This window comes from Protopterus annectens, chromosome 11.part0, assembly GCF_019279795.1.
Source record: "Protopterus annectens isolate FY-2018-M chromosome 11.part0, PAN1.0, whole genome shotgun sequence".
NCBI classification, from domain to species: domain Eukaryota; kingdom Metazoa; phylum Chordata; order Ceratodontiformes; family Protopteridae; genus Protopterus; species Protopterus annectens.
The window spans coordinates 290687250-290706189 of NC_056745.1; the positions used below are offsets into that span (position 1 = coordinate 290687250).

At 42.6% G+C, this 18940-nt stretch overlaps 1 protein-coding gene across 1 annotated transcript in view; it reads right to left on the minus strand.

Annotated features, from left to right (window-relative positions):
- Window positions 1-378: 378 nt before the first annotated feature.
- The window catches only part of GAS2L3 (growth arrest specific 2 like 3), a 791099-nt gene continuing 772537 nt past the window's right edge, over window positions 379-18940 (minus strand). Inside the window, exon 9 of the mRNA XM_044087786.1 lies at window positions 379-3845. Within this exon, the coding sequence (XP_043943721.1) occupies window positions 2256-3845 (1590 nt within the window). The 3' untranslated portion in view covers window positions 379-2255. The remainder of the gene's footprint in view (window positions 3846-18940) is intronic.

Genomic DNA, 18940 nt, shown 5'->3' on the forward strand with positions numbered 1-18940 from the left:
TATTAACTTAGATATTGTGTTTAACATGTGGGAATCCATGTCTTTCTTTCACAAAGCAGATAAACAGCTGATGTCTTCCGAGATGCATTTTCCATCCAAACTGTGGAACTCTCTCCCTTGTTTTAGCTGGACAGAATGATTTATATGACAGTACTTTTAGCATGAATGACAAACTGTTCTAAATGGAAACTCTGTACAAATGGATAACATTTATACAGCAAAACATGATATACTCTTAGCTAAAGTAATGGCAACCAAAAATGCACTTTCCCAATATACAATAAAGCTAATGAGGCACATTACCATTTGGCCCTCTTTGTGAAGACCAGTCAAAACTTGAAGGTTTAGTCCTGGGGGTGGGGGTGGGGGGGTGGGGGAGACAGAAAATGACAAATATTCTTACATTTTAGATGTAAAATATTGCATATTTTTCCTATAAATAATGCAATAAAATATATATAGTGCACCAGAAACATCTTAACACATTAGAAAACAGAAACTATAATATTCCAACAGGGTGAAAATAAGTATGTTTACTAGTTGAGGATATGGCTTGTCTTGCAAAAAAGGCCAAATTTCAGTAAAAAAATGTTTTGGTGTCTGACAAGGGAGCAACCCAGCAGTAGTTTCTGAGTCAGATAGATCTAAGGTTAGGTTAATCAGTCATGAAGTGTAAGTTCCATACTGGGGAAGGAGAGTGTGAAGGTGGTAGTGTACCTGGACCTCTTCCCAAAAAGGAGCATGCAAGCTGACATAGCAAAACAGCAAGGCAGGTACCATTAATGCAGATGGAAAACCAGTGGCACAACTATGCTGCTGTCTTGCAGGAAGATATTCATACTGATCAAAAGGGCAGGGTGACAAAAGATGTACAAATGTAAGAGAGAAGCCTATGTACTGCAACAATGCAGTAGTCCTTCTCAGAGTAATATGTACTTGTAATGCAGGTGCAACCAAGCCCAATCTTAGACTAATGCAGACGAAAAGAAGCTACATGCAGAGGAGTAACTAAAAACATATCTGTTCCGTTCCTTGCTGGCCTCAAGTGCAACAAGGGATACAGTGGACAGAGAAAAGGATACTGAAAGACTCCAAAAGAAGATCACACACTGTAAATGCATTACTTTTAGGTAAAGACAGTGAAGACAGCACAAACTTGGTACCATAACTGGACTAGTCTTCAATCAATACAGATTACATTTTAGATGTAAAATGTTTGCCATTTCTGACTGTGTTGCTCTCTCATTTTTTTTTTCCTTTATTTAAACAGAGCTATACTTGTTTCATCAGAAACAGAATAGGCATCACAGATCAAACAGTAAAAGGAAAATAAAAGTAAGAGTGCCATTTTCTCTACACTAAATATATATTTTTTACACAAAGAAAATATATAGTTTTTTTCTTACATAAAACATTGCTGTGAAGGGAAGGGGATTTCTACATTTAGTCAAAGGCAGGCTCATCAGGTAAGAGTTTTTTGGGGCTCGATTGTTTAAATTTCAGGTTGCTGCAATTTTCCTCAAGCTACAACAACCCCAGAGTTTGTAACACATAAGTGGGTGATAGAGAATATCTAACCTGCAGAGGGAGTGTGAGAAGTAATCCTCCTTCCACAAATTAAAGTTCACTTCAATCAAACAGCAACAACCAAATGGTCTCTGTCAAAATCAGCTAGGCATAAACCTACATCCTGACAAAGACAGGTACAGTGTCAATCTATTGCTGAACATAAATATAATGCTTTTTTCCCCACATGATATTTAAAAACAGCTAAGCATTTTATTTTGGTATGTCACAAGACATTAGCTACTTTTGTGATAAATTCTCAAAACAGATTAAGGCCTAAATTTCCAGCCCACCTCAACCCCAAAAATATGATCCCACACTTAAGCTATACTTTCAGTCTGCATATTGCTAGACTAACTTACAATACATTCACTTCCATAAAAATGGAAGTACTGTCAGGATAACAATAAAAATCTAGGCAACTAGTTGCACCATCTAAATGATGCTTTAGGCTGGTCAGTCGAGATAAAAATATTTAGTTAAAATGTGCTACAGCTGTGCAAATTTCTGGAGTCAGCAATATACAAGATAAAATTGTCAATGTAGCCTGCCTTCCCTTAAGTACTACATGGTTAGTGTTATTTGATGCAACATTTTACAAAGTAACATTTTAACTACTGACAACTTAAGATGAATTTACAAACGCAAACATTTTTCTACAATGCATCAACTAACACCATTACAAATATTTACATTATACATGCACATTTGGATTTAATTTTTCTGTCTTTTCCATTCATTACAAAATAAGTATCTTCTTTCTTAACATTTAAGGTAGATTTTTTTGTTGCTGAAACTGAACCTTTAGTAGTAGAAGTTTGTTCCTTGATGGTTGGAGGTACTTTTCGTAAAGAAGATCCAGGAGCCTTTGTATTCTTCTGCTGGTTTTTCATTGTAGAAGCTGGAGTTTTTACGGTAGTCAATACCGCCTTACCTCCTTTTTGTGGTACTTTGGCAACAGACTGGGGGAGTTTCACAACTGCAAGAGGAATCCGACTAGGAGATTTCACATTACCTGGATCTGTTTGCAGTGGTGCACAAGTGACAATAGGGTTCTCTAGGATATCCTGGTTATTTTCTGTAGAAATCTGAGAAGTCTCAGTTGATGTGTGTTTAGACTGAACAGTTTTAGCAGATGAATGCAAAGGTGTAGAAGAGGATGACTGCAAATCAGAAAGAACAGCTTTATTTTGGGTTTTTAACTTGGCAGAACCCAAATGTGGCGATACAACTGGAGCGTGTGAAAACTTATCCAAGGTATTTGCATGTTTATGGTGCAATCTAGGTGAATGGCTTTGTCCTTGTTGAGAACATGCAACATTAGAAACTGGTTTAGATATTAATGCAGGAGACTGACTCTTAGAAGAAGGTTTTGACTGCAAAGAACTGGCCCCTAAAAAAGTTTTTTTAACAGGTGCATGATTATGCTCTGAAGCCACTGCTGCCAAGGGTGATGCGGGATGGGATCTTAGTGATGAGTCAGATTTAGCTGAACCTGGCCTTGGTGAAGCAAATGGAGAAAGATACCTGGATGGATAATTTTTATACTTGGATGATGTCTTCTGATTTGTAGTAGGAACTCCATTCTTCAATGAGGAGGTTTCAGATGAACCAGATGCTGCAGAACAAGCAGCCAAAGCTGTGGTAGATGGTGTACACTTACGTTTAGGTGCTCCAGCTACAGATTCAGATTTAGGGGATATTCTTAGTGGTTCTGAACTTGCAGCAAATGAGGTAGGACATCTTGTTATAGACTGAGGAGGCTTTGATGTAGATCGTGGGGCCTGGGAGCCTTTAACTGGAGGCTCTAACTTTTTTGAAGACTGAGGAGTTTTAACAGTAGATTTAGAAGATTTTGCTGCAGAGTCCTTCAGCTTAGAGCGAGTCAAGGAACTGTTTGAATTGCAAGATTTAACAGTACTCTTTTGTTCATTATTTGCTACACGTGGAGATTGGGCAGGTGATGCAGGGCAACTTGCTGGAGACTGTTTACCATTTTGAAGAATCCGTGGCACAGTGGAAGGAAAATAACGAGACTTTGTATTTAAATGTGGCACATTCACTGCTGACATTGGATTCATGGATGGAGGCTGTACAGGTCTGCCTCGAGATGGTGGTGGCTTTTCACTGGAGTTGGAGACCCCTTTCTGAAATGACAAGATTTTCTGCTCCAAAGTTGAAAACTGCAGTTCTCTGCAGGGGTCGTACTTCAGCAAGAAGCCTTGAAGTGTATCCCATCCTCCACCAACTCGAACCATTACATGCTTGCCATGCAACATCTGAAACAAAAATGTAGCATTTAAACTATCAAAAGGTCAAATCAACTCAGTCTGTTTAGTAACATAACCCTACAGAATGTGCCAAGAATAACTGATGCATTCTTACCAATTCAGTTGATCAACGAAAGTGATTTTCCTTGGTAGGACCCAAGACTGGGATATACTTTTTTCTCAATTTGAGAATTTTTCTCTGAAACATATGCATGTGGGGGAGCTTCAGTTCTCTTCTATTATGTGCCTCCATACAACCAAGAAAAACAACAAAGATATGTTGCTTCCATTGTACAAGAGTATACAAAATGTATACTAGTGAGGGGGGGACCAACTGCTGGACAGTTGAAGCATATAGACATAGGAGGAAAACAGGAGGGTGATAGGGACATAGCAAGGCTGGTCCCCTCGAGATCGACTGATATGATAACATATTTCTTATACTTTTTGGGGACCCCACTCAGAGGATCTATGATTGAGAAGAATCTCATTCTATAAAACTTCCAAGAAGACAGAAACTGGAAGATAGATCAGACAAAGGCTAATGACATGTCCTGAAAAGAGGTTCGACTCCTAGAGTCATCATCTAAGTAATAATGCCTAAATACGGTGTGAATTTATGAAGAAGTAGCCAAAGCAGAAGTGTATGCAATGCAGATATTTTTGATGTATGTACTGGGGAGTAGTTTGGGAGTAAGCTAAACACATTTCAGAGAGGCCTGTGACATCATCATTTACCAAAGGATGATACACTAAAACAAGAAAGGATAATGCTATTAGTAATCTGACTGGTGGGAATTCATTTTACATCTCTACCTTTCTCTTCCTCCCAGTTACAAAAAAAAAAAAAAAAAAAAAAAAAATGAAATGAATGCAAAAAATTTTATATCTTCAGGACTCCATGCAAGTGTTTCAGGCAGAACCTGAGCCAATGGCACATACCTAGGGTATGTCAGCAACTTTCTCATCTGACTTCTGCTCCCACAAGAAAACAGGGAATTTTATTGTAGAGAGACATTTAAAACTTCTTTAGATAGCATGTTTGGAAAGTAAAGTAAAAAGATAGCTTTGTAGTCTGATGAATTTTTTGTCCATTTTGCTCTACAGCCCACCTCATTTTAGTCTATGCCCCTCATCTTGAGCTGAGGGAGTGCTGTATCTTTCTAAAATGGCTCCTTTTGTGTTTTCTGCTTTCTATTTGAAAACAGTCATATCAATACAGATATTTTGGTACGTAAATATAACAGGTCCCTGCACACTACTCTTTACAGTTTTACTTAAAGTCATGTATGCCTAAGTTTTGCTTAACTCATACGAGCCATGGTTGGACTTTGAGTTGCAATCTACAGAAAGAAGGTGCATGAAAGTTTTTGGATGCAAGAGCCCCCTTTGGAGTGGGAAGCTCCAATTGGATGAGCATTATTTTCATTATTAGACTTTCATGAGAAGGCATCTTACTTCTTCAGAGGGATTTCACTAGTGGCTAGCCAACCAGCCATGTTCTTCTGGGTCATAGAAAGTCTACGCAGCCCATGCCTGCCTCATCACCTATAAGGCTTTTTCATCATATTAATGTGAGATGACTGCTTGTTTTTATGATGACATGATCCTTACTTGGACTTAATGGACAGTTTTTTTGGATCAGAATGAGATAAATTATTGATATTCATAGTTCATGTTCAATGCTCCAATTAAAATGAGAGCTTGAGTCTACTGCTTTTCACAGCACTTATGCTGCCACTTAGGGGATCTCTTTAAATGAAGGGCGATGGCTTAGCATTACTATATTGACAAAAATAAGTTATGTACTCACTATAACTTTCCATGTGTTATTGTCCATCTCGCCTTCATTCTTAGCTGGTTGGGCTCGGAACTGACTCGGCCTTATACAAAAGCTCAAGGTCTTCTATTAGCTCGTGGCTAAACCCTATTCCATCATGCCCTAGGAAAGCTTCCCAAATCTTATTTCCCCAACTTGGGTTCCTGGAAAGAAACATGCAACTGGTCAAGTCATGCAAATAGCTTTGGTATTATCCTAGCAAAATCTGAGCTGCAAGTGCACACCCAGATATGTGAGGATCCACTCTCTCTTGTTCTGAGGGTTAAGGAAAAGGTAGGAAGACTGATGGCCTGGGTCAGACAACCTTAGGCATAAATGAAGGAATGGCCCTCTGGAAAAATCCTGAACTAATGAAAGATAAGGAAGGGATTTAAATAGAGATATGAACAAAAAAGAAGTTATGTCTTACCATAACGTTCCATCTGTGTTGTTGATCTTCGTTCATTCATTACTGATGGGACAGAGTCCCCAGCTACCTGTATCCACGGATGGCCCTCATGGAGGGACATTCCTGAGCACCATGGAGCCAAAAGAAGCTCTATGTCTGGAGGCCAAATCTAATTTGTAATGAAGAATAAAGGTATGAGGTTTGACCCAAGTTGTAGCTGAACAAATATCATTGAGGCAAGCCTTAGCATGGAAAGCTGCTGAAGTTGCCATAGATCTTGTAGAATGTGCTTTCACTCTGAGGCAAGGTGATGTTGTTCTTGTAGACAAAGGTAATGTAATTTCTGAACCATGATGCCAATGTAACTTTCGAAACAGGATGACCTAGTCTTGGTCCTGAAAAGGCCAGAAAAAGTTGGTCTGATTTACAGGTAAACTTTGTTCTGTCCAGGTAGAATCATATTTGCCTATGAACATCCAAGGAGTGCAGGCAATACTCTCCCTTATTAGAATGATTAGAAAGAAAAATACTGGAAGGTTGATAGACTGGTTGATAGACCACTCTGACACCACATTTGGTAAAAATGAAAAATTAGTTCTCAGTGATACCCTATCCTTATGGAAGATAAGATAGGGACGTTTGATGCATAAGGCTTGAAGTTCTAACAAGCGTCTTGCCGATGTGATTGTAATCAGAAACAAAGTTATCCACGAGAGATATTTTAAATCGCATGAAGACGCAGATTCAAAGGGGGGAGCTGTTAGGGCGTGCAGTACCCAAAGCCAAATCCCAAGGTTGTACTCATTCTCTAAAGGGAGGTTTTAGGTGAAGAACCTCCTTCAAGAAAGTTTTACAGAGTCTGTGTGACATGAGCGAAGAATCCTGAAAACCAATGTGGAAATTTGAAATGGCAGCAAAATGCACACGAATAGTAGAGGCAGACACCCCAGAGTGGAAAAGATGTGATAAGTAATCCAAAACCACCGAAACTGGGGCTGACAAGGGGTCTAACTGTTTATTTGCTGCCCATAGAGAAAACATTTTCCATTTATTGAGATAGATCAGTCTGGTGGATGATTTATGAGATGCAATAAGAATATTGTGCACCGGGGACGAGAAGTTTCCCTGCCTGGCAGTCATCGGAAGTGGAGAAACCAAGCTGTCAGTTTCAGGGTTGTTAGATTGGGGTGAGTCAGACTCTGCGGATGGGAGATCAATGCTGGGGATGGATTGAGGATCCACAGTTGATCTAGCAGGTGAGGCCAGAGGAAGGAGAACCAGACTTGTCGAGGCCAATATGGACAATGAGGATCACTTTGCTTTTCAACTACTGTGCTTTCTTCAGAAATTGGGAGATGAGGGGGAGAGGAGGATAAGCATAAAGTAGACCTGAGGGCCAAGCATGGACTAGAGCGTCTCCCGGTGACTTGTCCCCAAGGGGGGATCAGGGCAAAATAGTTGCTGCACTTGTAGCTGGTTGGGGAGGCGAATAGGTCGCAGCAAGGCTGGCCCCAGCGATTTAATTTTTTTGCCGCTATCACAGGGTTGAGGGACCACTCATGAGGTTGTGGGACGCACCTGCTCTACTTGTCTGCTATCATGTTGGAGCTCCCAGGAATGTGCGTTGGAACTAGAAACCGGTTGGAAGCTATCGCCCATTGCCATATTCTTGAGGCCTCTCGGCATAACCAATAAGATCTGGTGCCCCCTTGCTTGCTGATGTACCAGACCACTGGCATGTTGTCTGACTGGATCGCAATAGTTCAGGACGGAAGGATAGAATGGAATGCTTGCAACGCTAGTAGCACCACCCTCAGTTCCAGGACATTGATATACAAAAGGGCCTCTGTCTCTGACCAGGTGCCTTGGACCGAGTTTCCCTGACATAGTCCCCTCCCACCCCATCAGGGAGGTGTCCGTGGTCACCTTGGGTTTCGGCTGAAGGGGCAAGACCATTGTTGGGGATTTCGAGAAGTCCACCAGAGTAAATCTTGCTTGCATCACTGAGTTACACTTATCTGAAAAGACAGGGATGTTGTACAGGGTACTGAAAACTAACCACTTAAGGCGTTTCATGTGGAATCTAGCTAGAGGAACAATGGTGATTGAGGCTGCCATTGACCCCAAGAGTTGGAATATGGATCGAGCAGAAGATTTGTGGCGACAGAGCAGTGGCTAAATCTGTTGCCTTATTCTTTAAAGTCTGTGGTCCAGGAGAGATGCTGTGCAATTTCCCATGTCCAACAGTACCTCGATAAATTCTAAAGACTGTGCTGGGGTTGTGTTGGACTTCTCCCAATTTATAGTGATTCCCAGGTGTTGTGCTGTGAGGAGGGAGTAGTGCAGGGCTTCTTCCAGTAGACACTTGGTGGGGGCGATGAGGAGCCAGTCGTCTAGATATGGAAATGCCTAGAATCCTTGAAGTCGCAGGTGAGCGATAACCACTGCCATGCATTTGGTGAACACTCTGGCGGCTGTAGAGAGATCGAAGAGCAGTGCTTGAAATTGGTAGTGACTGGCTCCTATGAGGAAGTATCTTCTTGAGCATTTGTCCATTTTTATGTGGTAATACGCATCTTGAAGATCTACAGAGCACATCCAATAGTCTTCTTCTAGAAGAGGAAGGATAGACTGAATCCTGACAATCTGGAATTTCTCTATTTTTACAAATTTCTTCAGTGTGCTGAGATCCAGAACTGGTCTCTAGTCCCCTGTCTTTTTTGGCACTAAAGAGAACCTTGAGTAAAAACCGGATCCTATCTGGTCTGAGGGGACCGTTTGGATGAATCTTTTTGTAGCAGCTTTTGAATTTTGTCCGTGTTGCTGCTTCCCTTTGACTTGGTGGAACGTTGGGTAATTCTCTGGATGAGACTGGACAAAGATGGAAGGGGATGCGATAGCCTCTGGATATTATTCGTTGTACCCAAGAGTCGGTGGTTATGTTTCGGCAGGCAGAGGGTTACAACGAAAAATTACCCCGACCACTTCCAGAGGTGAGCAGTCGGGCAACGCTTCAGGAGCGCTGATAGGGTTGGCCAGAGAAAATCTCTGGATCCCCGGTTTCGAGGACCTCTGCCTCGAAAAGGGAGTCTTCCATTGGGGTTTCCCCCTCTGCCTCTAAGACAGAACTCGGCACTTGCATCACGGAAAGAGCCTTGTGATTTCCTGTGCCACATTTTCCCACTTCTCTGATTTTTGGAGTAAAATTGTTGAGAAGTGGAGTGTGTGACACCAACAGCAGTTAGGGTATTGGCAGTCTTGTTTGCACCTTGCCAGCATATCTTTAACTTTAGGGCCAAACAAAGAAGTGGCCTCGATGGGGGCGTTCACAAAGGAAGCCTTAAAGGAGGTCACAAAGGCGCATCCAGGCATGCCGTCTGGTGACTATAACTGCGTCTGCTGCTCTAGCCGCTCCTTCCGTTGCGTGTGAAATAAGACGCATGAAAGAAATGGATGTGGACTCTAGGGTGGCTGAGAAGCTATGTTGTCACGGACCTCATTAGAAGCAGCTCCTGCCAAGGTTTCAGAGAGGTGGTTGATAAGATCCCTCTGGAGCCTCGTAAGGTACATCAAATAGTTCAAAGACTTTATGACGAAGATCGATGAAGCAAACACATGCTTCCAGAGTCTATTGCCCGGGACTCCTTGTTGGGAAGATGGACAGTTTGGCTCTCTTCTGCCAAGTCTTTCTTGGTTGCAGCTGCCACCACCATGGCATCTACTGGAAGACCTCTTGACCAATGGGGATGCTCAGCTGGGGTAGATAAGATCATGTCAGGCCTCTGTGGTACAGCTTCCAGGGTGTCAGGAGCCTTCCATCCGTGCTGAACGATGAGCTGGACAAGATCATCGGCCAGCAGGGTAGCCCAGGAGGTAGGCCTGCAGGAATACAGATTCCTCTGAGGAAGGATTAGAGGACTTCCAGTCACCCCTCTGCCTAAGGATCAGAAGTTGACTGTGGGGACCCTTCCCTGTCATCAAAGTCCGTATCTTCGGTCAAAGACTCCTCGGTGGAGTCCATGTGCTTCCTCTTGCATGAAGCCTTGTGAGGTACTTCCTCAGTGGGAGGTTCTGGGGAAGACTGCAAAGAGGGGGCCTCCTGAGGGGAAGAAACCTGAGGCCCTTGTGCCCAGTGGTTGTGGCTTTTGAGAGTTGCGGCACGGGGGGGACGACGACTCCGATGTGGGGTTTGCCAGCGGAGGCTAGTGCCCTCTCCATGGTCTGGAAGGCCGGCCCGCCCACAGTCAGATAGGAGCCCAGAACCGAGCGCGACACCCTCGGAACCAGGGTCACACCCTGCTCCGATGAACCGACCCCCAGACCAGGATTCTCAAGAGGATTGTGAATTGTGAGAGAGGGAGGATTCCTGGAGGGTCCCATAGAAAACAATTGTCATGGAACCCAGAATGCCCTCCCTCATGGCACAGCCACTAGCCTGAAAAGCCTGATGCTCAGTGCACCGAGGGCCACAAGGACGACTTTGGCTCCAAAGAGAGATCCACTATTGGGGTCGGAGGGAGGGAAGCTGTTGTCAGCGGAATGTACGTTGGAGTTTGAGGAGAAATACGTTCACCTGAAGGAGGGAATATAGGTTTATACGGTTGAGAGAGACCTCTGGCCACAAGCAACTGGTCAACAAGCCGCAACACATCTTGTTCAGAGAGGCTCCTGGTCGACCTCATAGAGAAACCTGAAGGCGATTCTGGCCTTTCTAATAAAGGACTATATTGGCTACCAATGAACGGATCCAAAGAAGGAGAGTACTTGGTTCTTGCTAATTTGAGTGGTGCAGAGCCCAGAACTGAGGATATCTGCACCGAGGAAAATGGTGTCGAAGTAGTCTGTGCTGACAAAGTCAGCACCATAGAAGTCGAAGGTGTCTGCACAGTAAAGGCAGGTGTCTGCACAGTAAAGGCAGGTGTCTGCACAGTAAAGGCAGGTGTCTGCACAGTAAAGGCAGGTGTCTGCACAGTAAAGGCAGGTGTCTGCACAGTAAAGGCAGGTGTCTGCACAGTAAAGGCAGGTGTCTGCACAGTAAAGGCAGGTGTCTGCACCGATGGGTACAGTGCCGTCGAGGAAGGTGTCTGCACCGGTAACAATGACGGTGTTGAAAAGGACTGCACTGAAGAGCATGTCAGTGCCAAAAGCGTCTGCACCATGGAGGGCAGAATAGTCAGACTTTGGGCCAAAGGGGATTGTACCAACGGTGCTGAAGGAGATTGCACATGCACGGACGGTGCCGGTAAGGGCTGCAATGGAACTGTTGGAGCCGTAAGTGTCTGCACCGGGAACTCAGTTGCCGGTGTCGATAGGAGGACATGGCTGGAGCAAGAATCAACTGGGGCGATGACATGCCTAGAGCCGAAAGGATCACAGGTGGCAGCGCCGGAGTAGCAATTTTCACTTTCTTATAAGTCAACTCCCTGCGATCTCCATAGGGAGATGAAGTGAGCGACCTCGATGAGGAAGAGGAAGAATGCCTCTTACGGGGTTTAGCAGGAGGGGGTGAGCCCTCCGACCCAGAGATAGCCTCAGAGACCTTTCAGGATTAACTTGTTCTTTCTCTTGTTAATAGTCCAGATCAAAAAATTTCTACAAATCTCATACAGAGGATCCACAGTAAGGTGGAAGACATTCAAACAATAGACACACAAGTCATGGCCATCGGAAAGCGGTAGCTTATGGCCGCAATACTTACACCGTTTAAAATGAACACTACTTTTCTTGTCCGACATAATGATGTGGAGAAAAACGACAGTACCAAGAATAAGAAAGGCTACCATGAAGGGTAAGAAGAAAGAGGAAGAAGGAAGGATTACCAATGATGGTAATGAAGAATTACCTCAAAGGTAATAAAGGGAAAGAGACTAAAGGGAGAGAGTCAAAGATATGATAGGGTAGGAGAATAATAAAGGTAGCCGATTGCAAAACTTTTAAAGTAGTAACAATATATAAACTTTCAAAAATTATTCACTTAGCTGAGAGTGGCTTGACACGGTTGTACAGCAATGTGGCAAACGAGATCTGGGGTAACAGGGAGCAGAGCATTTTGGGTAGGACCTTGGCTCGAGAGTTTTTGGCTGATGCGAGCTTGATATATTGCCAGCTCGGTTCCGAAGAGTGAACCAATAACCCATCAGTAAGGAATCAATGAAGATTAACTATCATCAGATCTCTGTGGATGTGGATCCTTTTCCAGAGAAAGAGAATTCTCTGAGAAACATCTCTCTCGCTCTCTCTCTCTCTCTCACTCTCACTCTCTCAAATCTAGCACATCTGATGCTGTTTGTTTTGTGGATGTGCAAAAGATTCATCAAAACAGGGTCTAGGGATGTCTTGTATGCTAAGCAAAGATCACCTCTCTGAAGTCTGTATGATACCGAGTAAACAGACAGAGCTTTGAGGCAATCAGCATAGGATATTAGTGTCTAAAAGTGATAAGAAGCCTGCCATCCACAATATTAGACCAAGAGATAAGAGACTGGAATGAACTAGACAGCCCTGGTGTTAAGTGAGCAAGTCCACTCTGTGGGGTAACTTATGATGCTGACCCCTGGCTAGGTGGAAGAGAAGGGGTAATCCAGTGCTGCCTGGACAAAAAGTGACTCACCAGAAAGATTTTTGGTTTGTCTCTCTGGATCTTTAACAAGAGCTAGAGTAGCAGCGGCACATGGGATAGACAAAGAAACCTCTTTTCCCAAGGAAAGGATATGACATACACCCTCCAGGCCTTATGGCAAGAAGTCCTGGAGCAAAACAGCTGTATCTGCCTGTTGTGAATGAAGACAAATAGATATATTTGAGGGATACCCCATTTGTGGACTAGGTCTAGGAAGACTTCTCTGTTCAGCATCTATTTGTGAGAGTCTTCCTTGGATCTGCTTAGAAAATACGCCTACACATTGTCCTGAGAGGGAATGTAAACTGCTTGTAGGTACAAGTTTGCTTTTATGGCCTATTCCCAAGCTAGAAGAGCCAGTTGGCATAGCTGATAAGACTCCCCCCCCACCATTTGCTTATATACCATATAACTGTAGTGTTGTCTGTGAAGATTCCTAGGGAGTCTTAGGACCATGTGTGAGAGAAAATCTACAGGGCCTGAATCACTGCACACCTTCCCTTAAAGTTGTTTTTTGTCCTTTGATTTGGTGGTCACTGGCCCTGGAGTCTTAGGGAACCTGTCTATGCCCCCACACCAAGCTAGGTCTGACACATTTGTCTGCAGGTACTGTGGAGGCACCACCAGCTTGAAAGAAAGGCCCAGACTGAAGATTACATATTACATCCACCACTGAAACACTTTCTTTAGAAAGGGGCGAAGTGGAATCTGGGTGTCCAGAGGATGACAATGCTGAGACCAGATAGATTTTAAGTACCTTTGGATCTTGAGCATTTCCCTTGCAGGGCAGGATTGAAGGGGCAAGCAGAGATTTAAAGTAGTTGGAAAGGGTCTTTACCTTCTCTTATGATAAGAGATCAGCATGAGCTGTGTATGTGTCCAGCCTGGAGTCCAGAAAGACCAGGTAAGTAGGATTCAAAATGGACTTTAAGTTTAGCATAAACCCCAGACTCTGTAGGAAGGAGATAGTGAAGCTGAGATTCTCCTGACAAGATAGCTGTATAAACAGGTCCCCATTTGGGGTCTATGAAGCTGCCTCTGGGACAAACTTATCTCCAAGAAGGGTGCGACAGATGTCTGACCTCCACTTCTTGATAACTTTGATGTTGCTACTGTACAGATCTGGGGCAGTGCAACAGATACTGTCACAGATCCCAGTTCTGGGCAATCTCAGCTACCATCATTTTCCATGCAAGTGGGGGAGACTAGCAGCTTTCCTTCCTGTATCTTTTGGCAGCCAAATTTTAAGACAGCACTTATGATTGTGTTTTACATTATGCTCCCCCCTCCCAAGCAGCATGCCAGTGCAGGCCTTGGCTTATATGGTAGGGACAAAACACTTTGGTGGATTAACTTCTTCATATAAATATCCTAATAGTGCAACTGACAGAAAAAATAGTTGGTACAGGACTTGGGCACACTCTCCTGATGTAGCATGCAAGATCACTGAGTGCACCTGCAAAGGGCATGCACACTCCTGGATGCAGTAACTTCAAAGAAAAATAACTTTTTTGGGAGAGAAATGACATATACCTCAATAGCTGATCCACTGAAGATAGCTCCAGATACTGAACGTGGAATGTTAAATGTTAGAAAAGAAGGTAATACAACAGGTGTTGAGTGATAAAAGGGTTTTATTGAAAGTTTAAAAGACAACTCTGTTCCTCACAAAAAACACTCTTTACTGTCAGTAAAAGTAATAACGCTGGAGACTCCCTCCATTATAATTTCATTTCCAAGATCTGGAATCTGCAAAATATTGCAGATACTTCCAGTTTACTCCAATTTAAAAAAAAACTATTAAAAAAACACCAAACAACTGGATCTGCTGTTTTACCTACCCAGGCCAAACGGGCTAGTACCTAGTCGGACCTTCCCGGTAAACAAATGTAAATAACCAAATTTTCTATGGAACCTAAAGACAGAAAACTAGTGCTGGACCTGGTGAAACAGGACAAGATGATCTTCATAAAAAGTTTCCATTATAAACCAGAGTTTCAGAATGGCAAGGCTGGGTATGGAGGATGCCTGCCTACATACTATGTAATGCTATTTATTCCCAGTGGGAGCTTCCAGGTTTCTAAGTTCCATTTCTCAGCTCTCCCTTCAACAGTTAGGGTGTTTACACAAGATTTAGTCCGAGTTTTTGCATACCTCAAAATTTATCACAGTCAGCTATTTCCTTTCCTGTATGACTGCCTCATCACAGCCAAAGTTTTCAAACAATAAAAGCATTATCTTATAGCAATAAAATTACTACTTGTCAGCTCATTAAACCTGGAAAGGGCTCTACCACTCCATCTCATGGGATCTAGGGTTTGTATCGAGTCCTAGATTCAACATCATCATTATGGTGTTCCTGCCCCAGAATAAAGATTTCCACATTTGTGAGACCTACAACTTATCTATTTACTCATGAAGCAAGGTTCTAGGGTTCACATTCACAATGGTACTCACTACCAAGACTGTATATCAAAGTCACAGCAGCATCTAAACGTGCTGACTTTGCTCCTGCCACAGGTGTACTGACCATCAGCCTGACACATTAGGCAAACACTCTACCTCCCCTTCCCTCTAGACCAGAGTACCAGTTTTACCCTCCAGGATCTGGGCCAGCCCTGGTGGAGGGAGGCAGAAATACAGACCTCTCCACTGAAGCTGGCAAACAGTAAAGACTGGTTAGTTAACTGGTATGTCAAAATCCTCATTGTCTTATGTGAGACTTTCTTGATGCTACCTAACCTTTGTCCTCAGCCTCCTGCCATGTGCACCATCAAAGAGAGAACTGTAATGCTAGGCCACTGTTGCCAACTTCCTATCATGTGCTAATTTCAAATACAACCACAGTACCTTGTGCACACCTCACTCCTGTGTGCCTTGTGCAATCTACCCAGCCTCTGCTAAACAGAATGCCTTCTTCCTCTTAGCAAGGATGCCATAGTGCCAACAGATCATATGCAATCCACTTCAGCTGACTTCACCTAGGTTATTACATAACCCAGGTGTCTCTCTGGGATGCAGTGAGGGCTTTACCTCTCTACACCATGCGGCCTACCTGCAACAAATAATTCTACAAGCAACTGTAAAAGACCATATAATAGGCAGAACTTGTTTCTAGGTCAAAGACCACCATTTTTCCATACGTTCTAAAAATGTCAGATTACACTTGGGGAGCTCTTTGCAGGTCCCTAAAACATAAATAAGCTAGTGATATTTTTGATATCTCTGCATGTATTCCTGAAATCCCACAAAATCTCCAAAGATATTGAAGAAAACCTTTCTTTAAAAAGGAACCCTGTCTTTCAGGGCACCTCAAGATACCATCTCCCATTTTAGACACAACAGAAGAATACTACATTCTGAACCACCTTCTTTGATGGACTTGACATTTGTCAGATGAAAGACATTTCTTGCTAGAAATAACCATAAATTACAGAATGAAAAACAATGGTCTGTTTACTTTGGACAGAATTTCAGCATTTTTCCTGAAGTGATGCATATACTGTTTCAGTTTTCTTCCCTGAACAGGGCAATCATTTAAAAAAAGATAGCTTAACTCTACAAATGCAACAAAAATATCTGACAAAAAGTAAAGGCATCAGAAAATCTGAAGAGTTAACAGTTTCCTTCATGAATAGCAAACAAGACCAAGCTGTGACTAAACATATTGTAAATCAGTGTGTCCATTGTCTTGCCTTCAGTTGTAAATTATAACCAGCACAACACAGGACACAGTTTTCTAGTGGTTGCTACTCAGGGCTTTGGAAGGACAATATTGCAAATAATGCTGTTTGAGCAGTATCCCAACCTGGGTTAATCATATAACTGCTTTCATATCTGTTCATTTCTTACAGTATTACTGCAAGAATACTACCCAAAAGTACAAGCAGCATCAGGTACTCATCATAACAGCAGACCTGCAAGGGACAGTCCCTTTTTAGTTTGGATTTGCATATGTAACCATTTTTATAGTTAATTAGCTATAACTAGTATATAGCTATGGAACGCACGTTTTACTTTACACTATTATTGTCTAAAGTAAGTTACATGATGGCATCATGTAATGCTTTCATACAGTGCACATACCAATAAACGTAAACCAGGATCAGAAACCACACAAATCTGTTGTTATTCTCATGCAAGAGTATCTTTAACTATTTTTAGATAATAGCAGATGTTGACTAATAAAGGAAAGAGAAACCCATCTGATCTAGAAATGGGGAATGTTGAAATGTGCACACCATTTAACCAACGCACAGGGAAGTTAATATGGCCCAAACTAGTGTCCACATAGGATTACACATTTTTGAACAGCCACACAAGAAAATAGGAGAAATGATGCACCCATGTGTTAGCATAGTGGAGAACAGCAAACAAATCCTAATTATACAATAACTGACCATTAACATTCCAAAAAGAGTACGCTGACTGCTCAGCCCAACCAGGATGCCCACTGCAAATTGGGCGTATACCAATGGAAAAAAGTCCTGTCACCCAGACTTTCTTCCATTATTATATGCTACGAAATTTTACATCTCTTTCATTTTTTTTAAATAAACTTACAGCACTGGTAAAAAGTGTAATGGGAAGTTCTTTTTCAGAGCATTCACAAACAACTGTTTAGGCAACAGTTTCTCTTCAAGCACAGTTTAATTATTGTGTTTTATCATAAAATGTACAGTTTTCTTATTACTAAGACAACTGTACTACTTTGATAAACATACTGCTATATATCTGTACGAGCTGAAACTTAGGCCCTGCAGATTCTGAGTATAGTGAAGTTTACCGGGAACTTTATTTATAGTCTTTGCAAAGGATTGGTAACAAAAGCAAGTTACACCAGAATTATGTCTGCACACGATTTTTTTAAGGAAGGATATAGCTTCGTTTCCCCGGTATATTTGTGAGCATCGACTAATGCCCCCGAACAAGAGGGCTTGTGCCATGTTAAATTATAGTTTCTGATGTAGCAGCTAATAAGCTAGCTTTCAAAGACATGCAACAGGTGGATTGGACACACTAAATTGACCCTAAATGCGAGTGTGCGTGCAAGTGTGTGGTATGGATGAACTACGGTGGCAATGCTAGCCACCCGGCGGTGCAAACCTTGGCTGTAGATGATTGCCAGTGTTGAAGTGACACCCAAATCCCATGTGCAAAAATATGAAAAGGGGTTGAGGATGGAGGGATGGAAACTTACAAAAACCAGAGACTTAAAATGAACATGAGAGACGGGACAAAGACAAATACAAAGATAATCAGGTATGTTATAAAAAACCAGAAAAATATACCCAATTATCCTTATATTTTCTCTCTCCTCTCTCTCATGTTCATTTGAAATATCCGGATTTCATTGTTTGAATTAAAAACAAACAAAAAAGCAACAGAGATCTTCCTTTCTCTGTTGATTCCTTTACATAGCGCTGATGTACAGTGTAAGAGCCTGCCATAAACAGGCTATACAATAGGAGGAGGAAACTAGTTCAGACAAAAAGCAAATCCCAAGAAGGAAAGACATCCCTGATCAGTATCAGTAAGAAATTAAGGTCCCTCATGAAATCATCCAAGGCTAACTTCGAAAGAAAAATAGCCAAGGATTCAAAAGATAACCACAAAGCCTTCTTTAGCTATGTTAACAATCTAAGTGGCAACTCACAGATATGCACTGAACTAGTGCAAAATAGCACAAAATATACTGAACCTACTGATATTGCCAACATCCTGGCAGATAGATTGAGTGCAAACTTCACCCCCCCTCTCACCTCCAAAAGGGCCCACAACAATACCGGAAAAGTGTAGTGTCCCAAAAATCACAGACGCACAGTGATACAGCTCATTCAAAAGCCAAAAACACAGCGTCAATAGAACCAGATGGTGCCCCAGGCTACGTCTTGCACAAACTACAGAACGAACTAACCCCCCACCTAAACACGCTGTTCAACCTCAGCCTCTCCACAGGCTACGGGCCCATAGAATGGTGCACAGCAATGGTTATTCCTCTCCACAAAGGAGGGGCCACAAGTGACCCTGGTAACTATCGCCCCATAAGCCTGACTAGCCTGGTCTGCAAGGCTATGGGGCGCATCATCATGGAACTCATTAACAAAGACATTGGGAACCTCCAAACACTTGACCCGACCCAGTTCAGCTTTGTTAAGGGCAGATCATGCCTACTAAACCTGGTTGACTTCTTCGAAACAGTCACCAAGGCCATAGACGAGGGAAAGGTGGTTCACACAACCTACCTTGACCTCACC